Here is a 16,115-nt window from a genome sequence, read left to right as displayed (position 1 = left end):
ATCTAAGAAGTGTGAAGTGGTTAGAGTTGTTTTAATTTTCACTTCTTTAATCAATAGTGATTTAGAGCGTTTTTTTCATATGACTAGAAATGGCTTTAATTTCTCCATCCAAAAATTGTTTGTTCATATCTTTTGACTTTTTATCAATTGGAGAATGACTTGTCTTCTTATAAATTTGAGTAAATTCTTCTATATATTTTAGAAATGAGGTCTTTATCAGAAATAGTCAATATTTCTATGTCAATGTCAATGTCTATTGTGTCATGTGATCCTAAGCTAGTCTACTGATCCACAACTCCATTTCTTATCCAATATCAAATGATTTTGATGACTGTTGATTTATAATGTAGTTTTAGGTCTGGTATAGCTTGGCCACCTTCATTTGCATTTTCCTCACTAATTCCTTTGAAATTGTTGACCTTTTGTTATTCCAGATAAATTTTGTTATTATTTTTTCTAGCTCTATAAAGTAATTTCTTGGCATTAGACTGGCATGGCACTGAATAAATGGGTTAATTTAGGTAGAATTGTCATTTTTATTATATTAGCTTGGACTACCCCTGAGCACTTCATATTCTTCCAGTTGTTTAGTTTTAACTTTATTTGTGTGAAAAGTGTTTTGTAATTGTGGTCATATAGTTCCTGGCTTAGTCTTGGCAGCTAGATTCTCAAATATCATATATTATCTATAGTTATTTTAAGTGGAATTTATTTTTCTATCTCTTGTTGCTGGACTGTGGGGATAACATATAGAAATGCTGATGATTTAAATGGGTTTGTTTTATATCCTGCAACTTTGGTAAAGTTATTGTTTCTAGCAATTTTTAGTGGCTTCTTTAGGACTCTATATACTATCATATTTATCTGCAAAGAATTATAATTTTATTTCCTTATTACCTACTCCAATTCCTTCAATTTCTTTTTCTTATTGCTAAAGCTGAAATTTCTAGTACAATTCTGAATAGTCATGGTGATAATGGGCAACCTTGTTTCACTCCTGATTTATTGGAACCACAAAATATAATTTTAAACTCTTTTCAGCATTAGGGAATTTATTTTGCTTATAACTATTCTTTTGTGAATATTAACCTCCATCTTAATCCATCTCCACTCATTCCAATCCATAGTATGCCAAACTATATGTGTTCAATTCTCCTTTATCCATTTCAGATAGGAACAGGATTTTCCTACTACATCCTCTGTGTATATTTTTCTTTCTCACATCCAAAACAAGTTATGATAAATGTCAAGTTCTACCTACCTTATTCCTCCTATATTCCTTTTACTTTCCCTTCTCTTTCCCTTTTTCAAAAATATCTTAACAAACCAAATTAATCCTCAAGACTTCTGGTTTTCTTCTAAAACTCCATCAATTCTCTTTAAAGACATTAAAGTTATAAAGTTATATTTGTTTCATCTCTTTCTATTAGAATTTCAGCATTATATCATCCTATAGAACTTTCTATTTGCTAACAGAATTTACTTTTCTAGGTAGATCCTGTAGACTATTGTTGTGGATCCTCTGGGTTCCCTTCCAAACCATCAAATGTTCAGATGCCAAAGGAATTTTGCAAAAATGTGGCTCTGACCCTGTTACCCATCTCCCTTTACTCTCCATGCAATAAACTTCAGGACTCTTTTTCATTTTCTGTACATAATCTGTTCTAACATTTCAGTCTGTTTGATTTTTCCATTCTTCATATAATTTACTTCCCTTTACTATGACCCACCAACTGTCTATCTTGCTTTCCCTTACATATTACATTCCATCTTTTAACACTATGACTTTTTATTGGATATTCTTTCCTTCCCAAGTCCATGCCCAGAATGCTTTTTGACCTAGTCTCTGCATCCTGGCTCCATTCAAGATTTAATTTCCAACTAGAGGACTTTCCTTTATCCCTACTGTATCCCCTTCATGCCTTACCCTCTCCTTTAGTGCCTTCATTTAACAGATATATATATTTTGTATTTACATAGTTGTTTGTATGTTGCCTCCTTTCCCTCCATCCTCTATTATAATGTGATCTCTTTGAGTTCAAAGACTAAGCTTTGCACTTTTTTTGGTACTCCCAGTGCCATTATACTACATTGCCTGGCACAGAATAATCACTTAGTAGATTCTTTTGACTGACTAATCTACAATCCTCTGTATTTCACTTGCCACTGTGCTTTGAGGCAAACTTGAAGTGTCATTTAAGAAGCTAAAGTGAGAAACAGCAGCTGGAATAGAACAAATGTCCACCAAAGATAGCTGCTCTGGAGGCAATTCAATCTCGAAAGCTTTGCAGAGAGCTTCCATTTTTACAAGGTATCTCTAAGAGAGGAAAAGAAGAGGAATCAATTATAGGTGATCTCATTACTCTCTAAAAGGTGATTGGACAACTTATTAAGTACTGACTCATGGGCCTATTTTCCTACAAAGATAAGGAAATTTCTGTAAAAACTTTATGTGTGTGGGAGCCACAAGTAAATTCAGTGTGTTCTTTATGAGATTTAGAGGGGAACCAGGTAAACATTTTCAAATGATTCATTAGAGCAGATTGGATCTTTACATTCACATAATTGATTGAATGATTTAGAGAAAATTAAATACTGTTTTTAAAACTATAACAAAAATGTTTGATTCAAAAGAACAAAATATAATTTAAAATAGTGATGTGCTGGAGACAGCTTGCTCCTTTTTGAGTCAGTTATTAAATTTTCACTGTAAACATCTTATACCTCAGGAAACAGTAAATGCTACAAATCAAATCTTAATTTATGGTTTTGTTGCTTTCTAAAAATGTGATGAGGAAATGTTGATAATGTAAATTAAACCTAAAATGGGGTGTGCATAAAGTATATGTGTATGTTATTGTTGAGTCATTTCAGTCTTGTCTGGCTCTTTGTGACCCCATTTAGAGTTTTCTTGGCAAAGAGACTGGAATGGTTTGTTATTTCGTTCTCTAGTCCATTTTATAGATGAGAACAGATGAGGCAAATGGGATAAAGTGACTTGTCCAACTTCACATAGCTAGTAAGTGTGAGGCCAGATTTGAACTCGATGGATCTTCCTGATTTCAAACCTAGTACTCTATCCACTATACCAATACACATTTATATTTCTCTCTATACATATGAATATATTCTATAACACATACACGCACACACACACACACACACACACACACACACACATATATATATATAATACTGATATATGATAATATATTACATAGGTGTATGTGTATATGTATGTGTGTGTATGAGAGAAAGAGAACAAGAGGGAGAGAGAAAGAGAGAGAGAGAGAAGAAAAAAAAGAGCCAGTTATTAAACATTTATTAGCATATGTTATATATTAATTAAAGATTCTCCTCCAACAAGATTCATAAGATCATATATTGAGAGTTGAAAGGAACATCACAGGCCATCTTATTCATTCCCTAGCTTGTTCTCTTCTCCTTTTCCTTTCTCTCCCAAATCTTATTTACAGGCATGTTAAGCGATTTGTCCAAGGTACCACATTTAGAGAAGCAGAATATGTACCTAGTTTTCTGCACCTAGAGCTATTGCTTTTCCCATCACACTGCTCTCTCTCTTATCACCAACACACTCTAAGAGTCTTTCATATTTATGGTAAGGTCATACAAGAGTGAAATGATAATACAATTACAGAAAAACCAATTATTTGATTAACAACTATCTTATCAAGCATCCAATAGAGAAATGTGTTTCTCCCCCCCCCCCCTTTTTTTTTTTTTTTGCTGAGCCAATTGAGGTTAAGTGACTTGCCCAGGATCACACAGCTAGGAAATGTTAAGTGTCTGAGATCAGATTTGAACTCAGGTCCTCCTGACTTCAGGGCTGGTGCTCTATCCACCTAGCTACTCTGAGAAATATATTTTTCAAAGGGATTTGTTCCTTTCTACTGTCATGGATGCCCTCTACATGGTTCACAAAAAAGGATTCCCTAAAGATGGTGAGGATGTTGTTGTTTGTAAACAATTGATTACAACAAGGCCCAGGACATTACAGGACCTCCTCAATGAGGTCCATGATTGTTTAAAAATATTTAAAACATTTCTTTGATGTGTACTTGGTCTGTCCCAGCTGTTTTTTCCTGCTTTTGTCCTGTTTCACTTCAGTTTCCTTATATAGTACACTGACAAATGAGGTTCACAGGATTCTAGATTTATAGATGAAGAAAACACTTTGAGTTATATAATTCATGATTCTCCAGCATTCTAGCCAGCTCATAAAGAAAAACTCAGTTTATTAAAAAAGCCAGTTGTCTAGATATTTAGTTGATTGGCTAGTCCACTTAAGTATTCTTTCAGCCCATAGATTGTAGACAGACCTTGCAGTTAGACATTGAGTTAGCTCCAGAATTGAATAGAAGTAAGAGAGTTGATAATTGAATTTGAGCAATTGAGCAGTACGTCTAATGATTCTGACTTGCTCTTCAATGAAAAAATTCATCAGTCTTCTTTCGATGATGCTATCTGTTTGGAAATCTTATGATGCTACAGCCTCCAAGGAACCAGTGTTGTAATTGATCCAAAAGTAAATGAAAAGATGTATTGGGAGGGAGTGAAGAAGGGGTAGATGTTGGCTACAGAACATTTCTTCCACTCAAGAAATATCATGATTGAAATTTATGATAAGTAACATATGATAAGTAACATCATTAGAGTAGGCAAAAAGCTACATGAGTGAAGTTTGTAGTATCAAAACTAGAAAAAAAATTTCTAGTAAATAGCATGAATAGAGTTTGTAGAAAGGAACATGATTTAAATTAGTAGGAGGTATCGTGATTGGAATTTTTAGTAAGTAATATGATTGCAGTCTTTGTTCATATTGACTAAATAATTAGACGTCAGATATATTGTATTACTTCACATCACAATTCAGAAAGAATAAGCTAAAGGTTATTCCTTAGTGTGTTATGAATCTCCAAACAAATTTTATTTACATCTACAAGTAATAATAATTAAATAAATTTGGCTCAGATTTTGATATTTTTGAGCTTTAAATCAAGAATGATACAGATCATTTATTGACTTTTAAATGAAGCAAGTCAGTCAATAAACATTTATTAAGCTCCTGTTATGTACCATATACTTTGCTAAGGACTGGGGACACAAAAGAAGGCAATCCCTACTTTCAAGGATCTCATAGGAGAGGCAAAATGCAAATAGCTAGGCAGATGTTAGCTACATACAGGATAGATTAGAAATAAGTAACAGAGAGAAGTCACTATAATTAAGGAGGCTCAGAAAAAGTTTCTTGTAGAATGTGTGATTTTAGCTGGAACTTAAAAGAAGTTGGAGAAGTCGAGGTGAAGTTGAAGAGGGAGAGCATTAAGCATGGACAGAAGGGAGTGTGGGGGACAGTCAGTGAAAACATCTGGAATAACTTTATCCCAAAACTGATAAAGTTGTGTCTTTATATTTTTACTGATTCAGATTGTGATGTTTAAGGACAATTTTATTTTTTATATTTATGTGAATTCATTAGATCAAAATAGAATACAATATAAGAAATGGTAATTATTCTTAGCACATTTTTAGTAACCCTTCTCTGTTTTTCAAATATATCTTCCATTATTAATTCATTAGTCCACACAATTAGCAAATCATTCAGAACAATAGTCTTCTGGGAATTCTTGCCCTGATTTCATAGATGAGGGCATGGGGAAAAAAACACTAAATGTTTTGCCCAAGGTCACCAAAAAAGTTCATATCTGGATCAGAATGAAAAATCAAAATCCCTGCTTCTTAGATCTTTACTCATTCTATTCTGTCCCCCCAGGAGTATCATCAATGTAGTTTCATTTTATGAAGATCTTTAATTCTCAGCCATTAGGAACCATTTTATTAGAAAGATAAAAATAAATTAGAGTTTAATTAAGCAGAACCCTTACAGTGAGAAGTGATATTTAGTTTATGTACAAGTCTTTCACCTTTGGGAAGGAAGGTTCATTTAAATATATATATTCCTTTATATACAATCTGAAATTCTCTCCAGTTTTAGACTATCATTTAAAAATTTTGTATAAAACCTATTATTTAATGAATGAGGTTGTGTGTATTTTCTGGCCAAGTAATCACACATTTGTTTACCTTTGACTTTGCATCCATATATGCAATGGAGACCTTAGGCAATTATATGTTTCATTCTAAATAAAAATGAACATTTGGATGGGGTTTAAATTTCTAGGTAATTATAACAGCCTTTCAGTTCCCTTATATAAACAGGCACTAGCAAGCATTATGAAAAGGACCTGGAATACACTAAGCTGATAGTTGAGGGAAAGAAATTATTTATTTCTGGAAACTCTTCCCATTTTAGAACATTTTTATAATTGGAGGGATGGGAAGTCAGAAAATTCTATTTCCTAAATCTGTTCCTCAATCTTTGAATTGCTTTTATTTTTTTTTTCTTTAAAGATGGTAGTCATTGCTCTTTGTTGTTAAGAAAAATGAATCTTGTAGCAATTTGTCAATTCTGAATAATGGCCAAATGTAGTTGGAAGGGAGCATTGGTGTGTAAAATTGAAACCAGTTGTTAATCCCCAAGTTATTTCAATTTGTGTTTGTAATATAGCATGTGTTGTTTATTTATTTTTTATATTTTACTCATTAAAATTCATTTGCATACCTCGATATTTTCAGAGCAGAAACATATTGAATTATAGCGGAAAGTAAGTTTTAAATTAAAATTTTTCCATGGATAGTGTATATGATTTGTAATACAGACCTGATGATTACTTCAGCTAAAGAAGAATGTTTAATCTGAGAATTCAACAGCAACTTACAGTATTAAAAACCTCGTTGCAATATATATTTTTAAGAGGAGAAAGCTCTTCATAAAAGTGAATTGTTTATGTATTCTTAGGGTTAGAAAATGTATGAATTTTTTTCTTGCCTCTATTTGTTGGAAGGATTGTGTTTTTCTTTAATTTAGAAAGGGGATTTCGTAGAAGTGAGGCAGTTAATGATAAGATTGCCAAAAAGAAAGGAAACGGACAGAAAATATTGTCATTGAAATATATTTTAAAATATATAAAAGAAAACTTCAGGAAATTCAGAAGAAAGTACGTAGCCAAGGCAGTTTTTTTTTTTTTTTAATAATGTGTTGATAAACACATTGTCTACAACAATTTAGATGGAAAGGCCAACCACCACAAAAAAAATAAAAAGTGAATACTGCAAAATTCTAAAGAACCAGAGTGACTCCAAAGAAGAGATGTTGGAAGATACGCTTACCTCACTGCTTTGCAGAGTTGGAGTATATATGAGTGTGGAATACTATATTTTTAGACTTTTTTGATATGTTGATTGGATTTGCTGATTTTATCTTTTTTTTTCTTTTTTTATTTAAACAAATTTTGTTTGTTACAAATAGGATGGCTTTGGGAGCAGGGGTAATGGGAAAAATTTTGGCTGTGTAAAAAAAGATATCAATAAAATGTATTTAAAATGAAAATAACATTTCTATATAATATTTTTTGTTTTTTAAAAGAAAGGTATATGTAAAACAGATTTAGACTTTCACACATAAAATCTCTTCTCTGTTCTCTTCAATATATGGAAATGTTCTTTATTTTCTGGTAATCTTTAAGTTCAACCTAAAAATAAAGCACTTTTTAAAGAAAAAAAATCAATTTCTAATATGTTTCTTAAAGGTCTTTTTGATGTTGTTATCAAAAGAGGAAATATATGCATTTTCCAAAGTCATCAAACAAGAAATCTTTCTCTTGGCCTTGATAATATCTCTGGAATGGCAACTGGAAAGGTATGTCATTTTTTTATTGCTATAGGATACTTATACTTACCATTTAAAAAAAAAGCAAAGTGAAAATAATTGTTTTTATTAAATAATTTTTAAAGTTTCTGTTTTAATTTTTTGTTCATCTGTAGATTTCTTACCTTTGTATAATAGTCATTTCTTTCTGACTAAGTCAAAAGGTTTTGAATGGAAAATGAGTAGTTTATTTAACAAATGTGATTTAAAGATAATTAATTGAAATAAATATGGAAAGAAAATGAAAATTCTTTTAGTTTTAGCCTCTTCATTTTGCAGATTAGGGAACTGAGCACCAGGAAGTTTAAATGACTTGTCCACAGATAAATAAGGAGTATAAGAGACAGGATTTGAAGTTAGGTTTTTTGGCTTCAGAGCCAATGTTCTTTGTGCTGTATAAAGCATTACAGACTATAGATAATTATAGATTATTATAGATTATAGATAATTATAGAATTATCTAGCCATTATACTACCTAGCAATGTAAGTTTCATTTATGTCTATATCTGTATAAAGGAAAAAATATTAGCTAAGTGACTCTTTAAAATCACTTTAAGTGCTATAATTCAGTAAAATAAAGGAAATTCTGATGATAGTTATTCATATTACTTGGTCAAGTTTTAGAACTCACTTATGATATGCCACGTTATACTTGCCTTGCATGCATGGATCTCAATTGTACTGAAAAATGAGATAGTTGAAAATGATGGCATATCATGGATAGCACCAATGACTTTATATTACTATGGAACAATAAAAGTATATTTTAAAAAATCAAACTATGGGTTTAGTTTCAGGCTGTGTACTAAGTAGTACCACATAAATTTTATTTTAAAAATGTATTCCATTTTACTAACTTAAAGTTTCTATCATAGGCTAATAGTGGAGTTTCCAGTGAGCTTCGAGTACTTTATTTGCCCAATCGCTGTGCTATTCTGGAATCAGTCATGGTCCCTGGACATATAGTTGCTTTCAATTGTCAAGGCAAAGTGGCTGATGAATCAACAGATAGCTATGCAGGGCTCTCAAAAGAATTTGTGATATATGCTAAGGTAAGATGGAGAAAAGTTATCTGAAGAAATAATGATTTACCTTCCCTTGATTTTAAGAAAACCTTCAGTAATTAAAAATCATTTTGCAGAAGTCGGAAAGTTTCCCACTAGGTGGCACTCATGTCTCCTGTCATAATATTTTACATGGACTTCTAGTATTTAGGGATATGCATTGTCTAATGTGTGTGTTCTCAGGAAATTCTGCTCCTTTTCATCCTTTGAGGACAACAGAGTTAAGAGGTTAGCACATAATTGAATCGTGATTAGAGTAATATCTCATAACAGAAGTTAAAAGTTAGAATTATGACTAAAGGAATTAAAATGGGGGACTTTATGGGAATAGGGAGAATCTGAATTTGGAAGCTTATCAAATTTGTAGGTTCCATTCTTTTACTGAATTTTAACCTTTAAAGTTTTTCATCTTGCATAAGCTTGGTGAAGGACAAATTTAAGGTTCATGCTTTCCCCTTTTTAAGTCTTTTTGAACTTAAGCATAAAAATGTCACAAAAAATGCTCAAGATATACATTTGTCAAGAGGAAACTTCTCTGAAAATTGATAAATGTTTAAATATATGGCTGTGGAATATGATTGCAATATATTAGCTTGTTCTCCTATGGGTGTGGATATGTTGTAGTAGAATGGGCTTAGATTTAGATTCAGGAAACTTGGGTTATGATTATATAACTTTTCAGGAACATAGTTCACTAGCATAGGCATAATATTTTGGGGCATAGGATATAGGTTGGAATCTGACTTTGTCATATATTAATTACCCATGTGATCTTAGACAAGTCACTTCATGTCTTTCAGTCTTAGTTTCTTCATTTATAAAATGAAGTGATTTCACTAAATGATCTATAAAGTTTCAATCTTAGCACAATGCTTCCAGTGCTCAGTCCAGTTTCTGGCACATAATATGGTAAATTGCTAAATTACCACAAATTTGATAATGCTAATTGATTAACCGACTGAAATCCTTACAAATCATTTAACCCTCTGAACCTAATTTCTTCATATGTAGCATGATGGGACTAAACTTGATGATCTCCAAGGTCTCATTCAGTTCTAAAATTCCAAGATTGTTTAGCGTAGTAGGAGATAAATCTATACAAATAATTATAGGCATAGAACATTTCTTTTGGAACCTAATTTGCCTTCTTTCCCTCCAAAAAAAAACAAACAAAAAAACCAAACCCAAACTCTGAAATATCTCAAGAAAATCTTCTTGTTTTGTTTTTATAGTAATTTTCTAGATTCCCAAATGACTGTCAGTTAGTATGATGTTCCAGGGAGTTTTCCTTTTGAAAACTCTTTCATTGGGTGATTGGTGGATTCTTTCAATTTTTGTTTTGCCTTTAGTTTCTATGATACCAGGGCAGTTTTTCTTAATAATTTTTGAAAAAAAAATGCTATCTAGGTTTTTTTTGAGGGGTTGGGGGGGAAGTCTAAGAATTTTAAAATGATTTCTTCTGAATCTGTTTTCCAGGTCATTTTTTTTCCCAATGAGAAATTTCACATTTTCTTCTTCTTCCTCCCCCCCCCCTTAATCTTCTTTTAGTGTCATTTGATATCTCGTGGACATCATTAGCTTCCATTGCCTAGTTCTAATTTTTAAGGAATTATTTTCTTCAGTGAGTTTTGTACTAATTTGATTAATTTTAAGGAGTTCTTTTCTTAAATGAATTTTTGTATTTTTTTTGTGTGTGTGTCTCTGTGTTTCTTTTACCAAGCTGTTGATTTTTTTCATGATTCTTTTTCACTCTAATTTCTTTCCCCAATTTTTCTTCTGCCTCTCTAATTTGCTTTTGAAAATTCTTTTTAAAAGCTCTTCCAGGAATTCTTTTTGGGACTGAGACCAAATGACATTTTTCTTTGAGGTTTCACCTGTCCATTTTGACATTGTTGTCTTCTGTTTGTACCTTGGTCCTTTCTGTCAACATAGTAACTTTCCACAGTCCAGAGTTTGTTGTTGTTGTTGTTGTTGTTGTTTTGTTCATATTTTCTTAAAAACATCTGATTTGATGTTTTTATCTGAGAGTTGGATTCTGTTCTTGTGCTGGAAAGCCTGAGTTCCTGCATCACAGGGCTTGGATGCTGGCTTGCATGGGGGGGTGCCTCTCTGTTGGCTTGTGCTGGGGGGGGGGCAGAATTCCATTGGTCCCTCCTTGGTTATGGGGTTTTGCTGCTGGCCAGCCTTGGGTATGGGATCTTTTTGCTGAGTGACTCTGGGAGCAAGATCTCTCTCTTGGTTAATAATGGGAGTGAGATCTTGCTGGTAGCCCATACTGGGTGTGGGACCTCATGGAAGGCTGCCTTGCATCTGGGGCTGCTGGCTTGCATGAGGGTACAGTTCTAAATAGAGTATTGCTCTGGAGTTCAGAGCTTCTCTGTTATGCATCCTGATCTCTTGCTCTCCCACCTCACTCCCTTCTACCTTGGTGAGAAAGATCTTTCCAACTGTGCTGATAAGCTGCCTCTCCCTAAGTCAGTTTTGAGATAGTTTTCAAGTTTTTTGCAGGGGAATTTGGGAGGGCTCATTCCTCATTCTGCCATCTTGGCACCAGAAGTCTGCTGTAATTCCTCAATGAAGAGAACAACATATTTGGTTAACAATAATTGATTTGTGAACTAAGAACTCATATTTTTTCTAAGATCCATATGCTAGATGATTTCATCCTCTGTTCTGGATCAATGATAGCATTATATGTCTGTCGCTATCAGTGTTTTTCCTTTTAGGTAGGTATAAATACTGGTAAAAGTTCTTGACTAGTGAGAAAATTTATTAGACATATTTGACTAAAAAGTATCACTTTAGTTGTGCATATATAGTTTTTGCTTCTAAGACAAATCTTTTGTCTCCACAATTGCCTCCTGGTTAAATAATGACTTTATAGATTTAGACTTGAGTGAGACCTTAGAGATTTAATCTAGCACCCTCACTTTTCTTCCTAAAGATATTTTATTTTTGCAATAATCATTGGTTAATTTATTTTCCTCCATTTTTGGTTTTAGTGATAAATTTTGTATTCACACTTCTTTGCATATGTAGCCCTTTCCCCTCTTTAACATGGTAGGCTTTTTCTTGTACCAAAGATTAAAAAAGAAAAAAAAAACATTTTAGCATAATGAAAACTCTTACCATGTCTGACAATGAATGCAGCATTCCTTATCTGTAGTCTGTCAACTCTGTAATGAAGGGATAAAAATATTTTTTTCCCTCAACTTTTCTCTGAAGCCAATCTTGGCCATTATAATTATGTAGCCTCTAATTTTCTCTTTTCTTTTCTTTCTTTCTTTTTTTTTAAAATTCTTTCCTTTTCCCATTGTTGTAGTCCTTGTATAGAATTTTTTTTTCTCCTGGTTCTGCTTATTTCACTCTGCATCACCTTATATGTCTTCCCATGTGTTTGAGTTCAGAGAAGCCCAGTTATTTGCACAAAGTCACATAGGAAATTAATAGCAAAGGTGGAATATGAGTATATTTGATTTTATCACTGCTGACTTTGATTTTATCACTATTACTGTATATCATAAATACCCATAAATACTAAAATACTTAGATTAGGAATCTTTGCCAGAGAATAAATATCCTTGACAACAGAAAGAAGAATAAAGCTGTTAATGCTTAAATCTTCTATCAATTGATTTAAAGGGTGTGTTCCACAACAGTGCAGTGGTTCTACTTACCACAAGCTTATGCCAGGCACTGACCCTCCGGTCTGATGGAAGCTGCAGTGGTGCAGGGAATCAGTCTGAAGAATCTCACTGGAAAGTACATAAAATCAGCTCTGGAGTTTGCATGTTTGAAAGTGTGAAAAATTCAAGAATGTTTCTCAGAATCAAGAATGGCCACTGTGATGGAAGAGTAAGTGCCTCTTCTCATTTTTTCTTAGCAAATGTTTTAAGTAATTTGCCAATAATAGAAATGAAGATGATGTTTTAGAATCTTTCATTTATTTGTTTTTAAAATCATGAGCATCCTGGAGAGTGACATGTGAATTTTAGATAGTAATGACACTTTCTGACTAATCAGTTATTGTCAATTATTAGGATTGGCTTCAAAACCATGTATAGTAAGCAGCTATTTATTTGAAGGCAAGGGCATATTTGATGAGAATGATGTCACTTTATATGAAGTACATCCTTGTCACCAAATAGGCCCTTACGCACATTTGAAATTGTGCCACTAGAATTTTTTCCCTTTGAATTTTAATAGTTTTGTTTTGTTTAATTTTGTTTGCAAGTATCCATAAAAATCTTATTCCTATATCTTATTGTGTATGTGGTAATCTTCTTTTTGTTCTTGCGGAAACTTCTGTATTGTTTGGCCATGATGAAAAACCTTTGAATATGATACTGGTGATAAACTAAATTTGTTGAGGACCAAGTTAGCTAAAAAAAAAAAAAAAAAAGATGTAACCTATAGATTTGTCACTAATGGATGATTCTGCATTTCATGAATTGCTATGATGAATGAAAAATGGAAAACAATATTTCTTCCTATGTGACTTCCTTCCATATCTATAGTAAGAGTGGTAGAAATTAAGTAGACTAGGACAGAAGATAGGAGTAATCATAATTTTTAGATCAATATTGATAATGTATTAAAATATAACTGCCTCTGGAAGGAATGAACACTATAAACTTACATTGGATTATTATTCTATAAAATCACATTTAATCTGAGGTAGGTATTTTCCCCAAAGATACAGACTACGATCCATCCCTGCCTTCTCATTCTATATGACTCTTATCCACATTCTACAGGAAATACTCCATGAGAAGAACGTATACTGGGATTCTTTTTCTAGATTCTTGGCATTTCATGAATTCAAGTAGAACACATGGACTGCTTATGAGTTATCTCTTGTTCTCACTACATGATTAGCCAACTCTCTTCTTTACTTAGACATCCTTTTCATGATATCCTTTACATTGCTTCTTTTGCATAATTCTTCATTGTCAATTTATCAGATCTATTTTCATCAAACACATGCTTTTCTATTGCCCTTTGGGCTATATCTGCAACTTTAATTATTTGGATACTGTATTATATTATGACTCACAGCTATCACTGAAAAAAAAATTGATGTTATAAAATAATGGACTTTTTTCAGGGAGAGCTTAACTTCATTAAAAATATTATGTAATTTTCCAAATACAATCCAGATCACTTTCTTTCTGTCCAATCTTGGTCTAGTTCATTTTCCAAGATAATGAATATATGTCCAAAATACAATTCATTTGGTCTTTATAATAATCCTTTGAGTTCAGTTCTATAGATATTTTTATTCCCCTTCTATAGGCAAGGAAGATGAAACTCAGAGAAGGTACTGGTCTGTGATGACTACATGGCTGGTGCTTGTTTATCTACCATGCTGTTTCTCTATTATCACATTCAAGGAGAATTATGAAAGTGTAAATGAGACACAGTATAGTCACCTAGAAGGAACTAAGTCTAGCTAAGGAAAAAAGGATACTAAAATGGGAAGTGAGAGAATACCAAAGAAAAAATATGTCTACTTCACATTATTTTCCCAGAGCCAAAAATGTTGGTAGGTATTCAAGAAGAATTGCATGAGATGAAGCTGAGCTTTAGATGGGGGCAAATAAGGCCTCTTCTCTACAGTATCACCTACTACTTTTAGTCTCTTGTGCTTCCCTTTTTTCCCTTTTTGGATTTCTGGCACAATATGGTTATGCTTTTTGGAACCATAATATTTTTGAAGAATCAAAGTTGTGGGTGGATGACCAAAAAGATGATAGAGTGATGTAAGATGGACACATTTCAGGAATAGCATAAAAAATCTCAATGAAAAAAATATATTTTTAGAATGAGAGATTCATCAGTCATGTGGAAAAAAGGAAGACTAGGCAAACAGTCTAAATGTTCTATTATTACCCACAGAATATAAATGTGAACCGGAAGAAGGCCTCTATTGCCAGAGGTGGATCTTCTGCTGGGGATTTGGGAAAAGATATGGATGAAAATTGCAGAAGATAAAGAGGAATGGATTGTCTCTGAACTAGGCTAATGGAGGGAATCCTCATATCATTGTCATATTAGATCCTTTGAAGAAGAATCTTGTTTTAGACACACATATACACATACATATAGAGACATACATACATCTGTGTGTGTATATATATTTATTCCAGGACAAAAGGGATAAGCATTGAAATTATGCTGATGAGCTAATATTTATTTTGAACTGAAATTAAAAAAAATTGAGATACAACATATTAAATCCAAGCATACAAAGTGGTTATTAAAAATACAAGGTGATTCCCAAGAAAGAATAAGTGGGCATTAATGGTAAAGGTAGTTTCTGAGTTAATCTAGTCTGGTGGTGTCATATTCCTTCCAGGTATTGCTCATTGTTGTTTAGTTATTCAATTATGTCTGATTGTGATCTCATAGATCATAGAATTCTAGGCCCTTTTATCCTCCATTATCTTTCAAATTCTATCCAATTTTAATTGTTGGATAATAATTTTAACAGTAACAATAATGATGATAGTGATGATGATGATACTTATTTTTGTAATACTTTAATTTGCAAAATCCTTTGCATATGTTGATGCTTTTGATCCTCATAACAGCCTTGTGAGATGGGATCTATTATTATGGTCCATTTTAAAGATTAGGAAACTAAGATAGAAAGAGAACTTGCTCAGGGTCACATCTTAGAAAACCATCAAGGGCAGGATTCAATCTTAGATTGTCTAGTGGAAATTTTAGAGGCCATTTAGAGACTTCTCAATGCTCCCTGCATTCACAGGCACCTACCTTTTTTAATGGTTTCTGATGGACTTTCCTCTATCCTGCCATAGTTGTCTAGTTTTTGCTATATGCGATTTTGTAACTAGATTTTTCTCTTGGTTGAAATATTCTTCTTCTAATTCTCAAACAGAGACACGACAATAATCACTTTTAAGATGACTATAGTGTTTATTTATTAGCACATCAATCAGTAATAGAATATTCATTTGTCCCAATATGATACAAGAAGATAGATAATCATTTGACCCACTATAATACAAGAAGAGCTATGTATCTATCTCTTGGGTTCCAGACTTAGTCTAGTTTTGGGAGTAGATGCTGAATAAGTAATCACAAACCAGGCCATAGTCTTCATCCAGACTCCAGAAAGAGTCAAAAATGGTAAAGACAGACAAAAACTTGCTTTATTATTTTTTTCTTTCATGTTGAGATTGAAGAAAAATTACTGATTGGAGCTGGTTACATACATAGCAATTCAGAGTAAATA

The 16,115-nt window shown here is 32.7% G+C and overlaps 1 protein-coding gene across 1 annotated transcript in view; it reads left to right on the top strand.

Annotated features, from left to right (window-relative positions):
* Positions 1 to 16,115, top strand: part of LOC127546725 (lipoxygenase homology domain-containing protein 1-like) — a 407,210-nt gene that overhangs the window by 62,603 nt on the left and 328,492 nt on the right. Inside the window, exons 13-15 of the mRNA XM_051973697.1 lie at positions 7,671 to 7,780; positions 8,666 to 8,842; positions 12,497 to 12,709. Of these exons, the coding sequence (XP_051829657.1) occupies positions 7,671 to 7,780; positions 8,666 to 8,842; positions 12,497 to 12,709 (500 nt within the window). The remainder of the gene's footprint in view (positions 1 to 7,670; positions 7,781 to 8,665; positions 8,843 to 12,496; positions 12,710 to 16,115) is intronic.

The sequence above is a fragment of the Antechinus flavipes genome, chromosome 1, assembly GCF_016432865.1.
Source record: "Antechinus flavipes isolate AdamAnt ecotype Samford, QLD, Australia chromosome 1, AdamAnt_v2, whole genome shotgun sequence".
Classification (NCBI taxonomy): domain Eukaryota; kingdom Metazoa; phylum Chordata; class Mammalia; order Dasyuromorphia; family Dasyuridae; genus Antechinus; species Antechinus flavipes.
The sequence above is the reverse complement of the archived record's forward strand: the minus strand, read 5'-3'. Positions and strand labels throughout refer to the sequence as shown.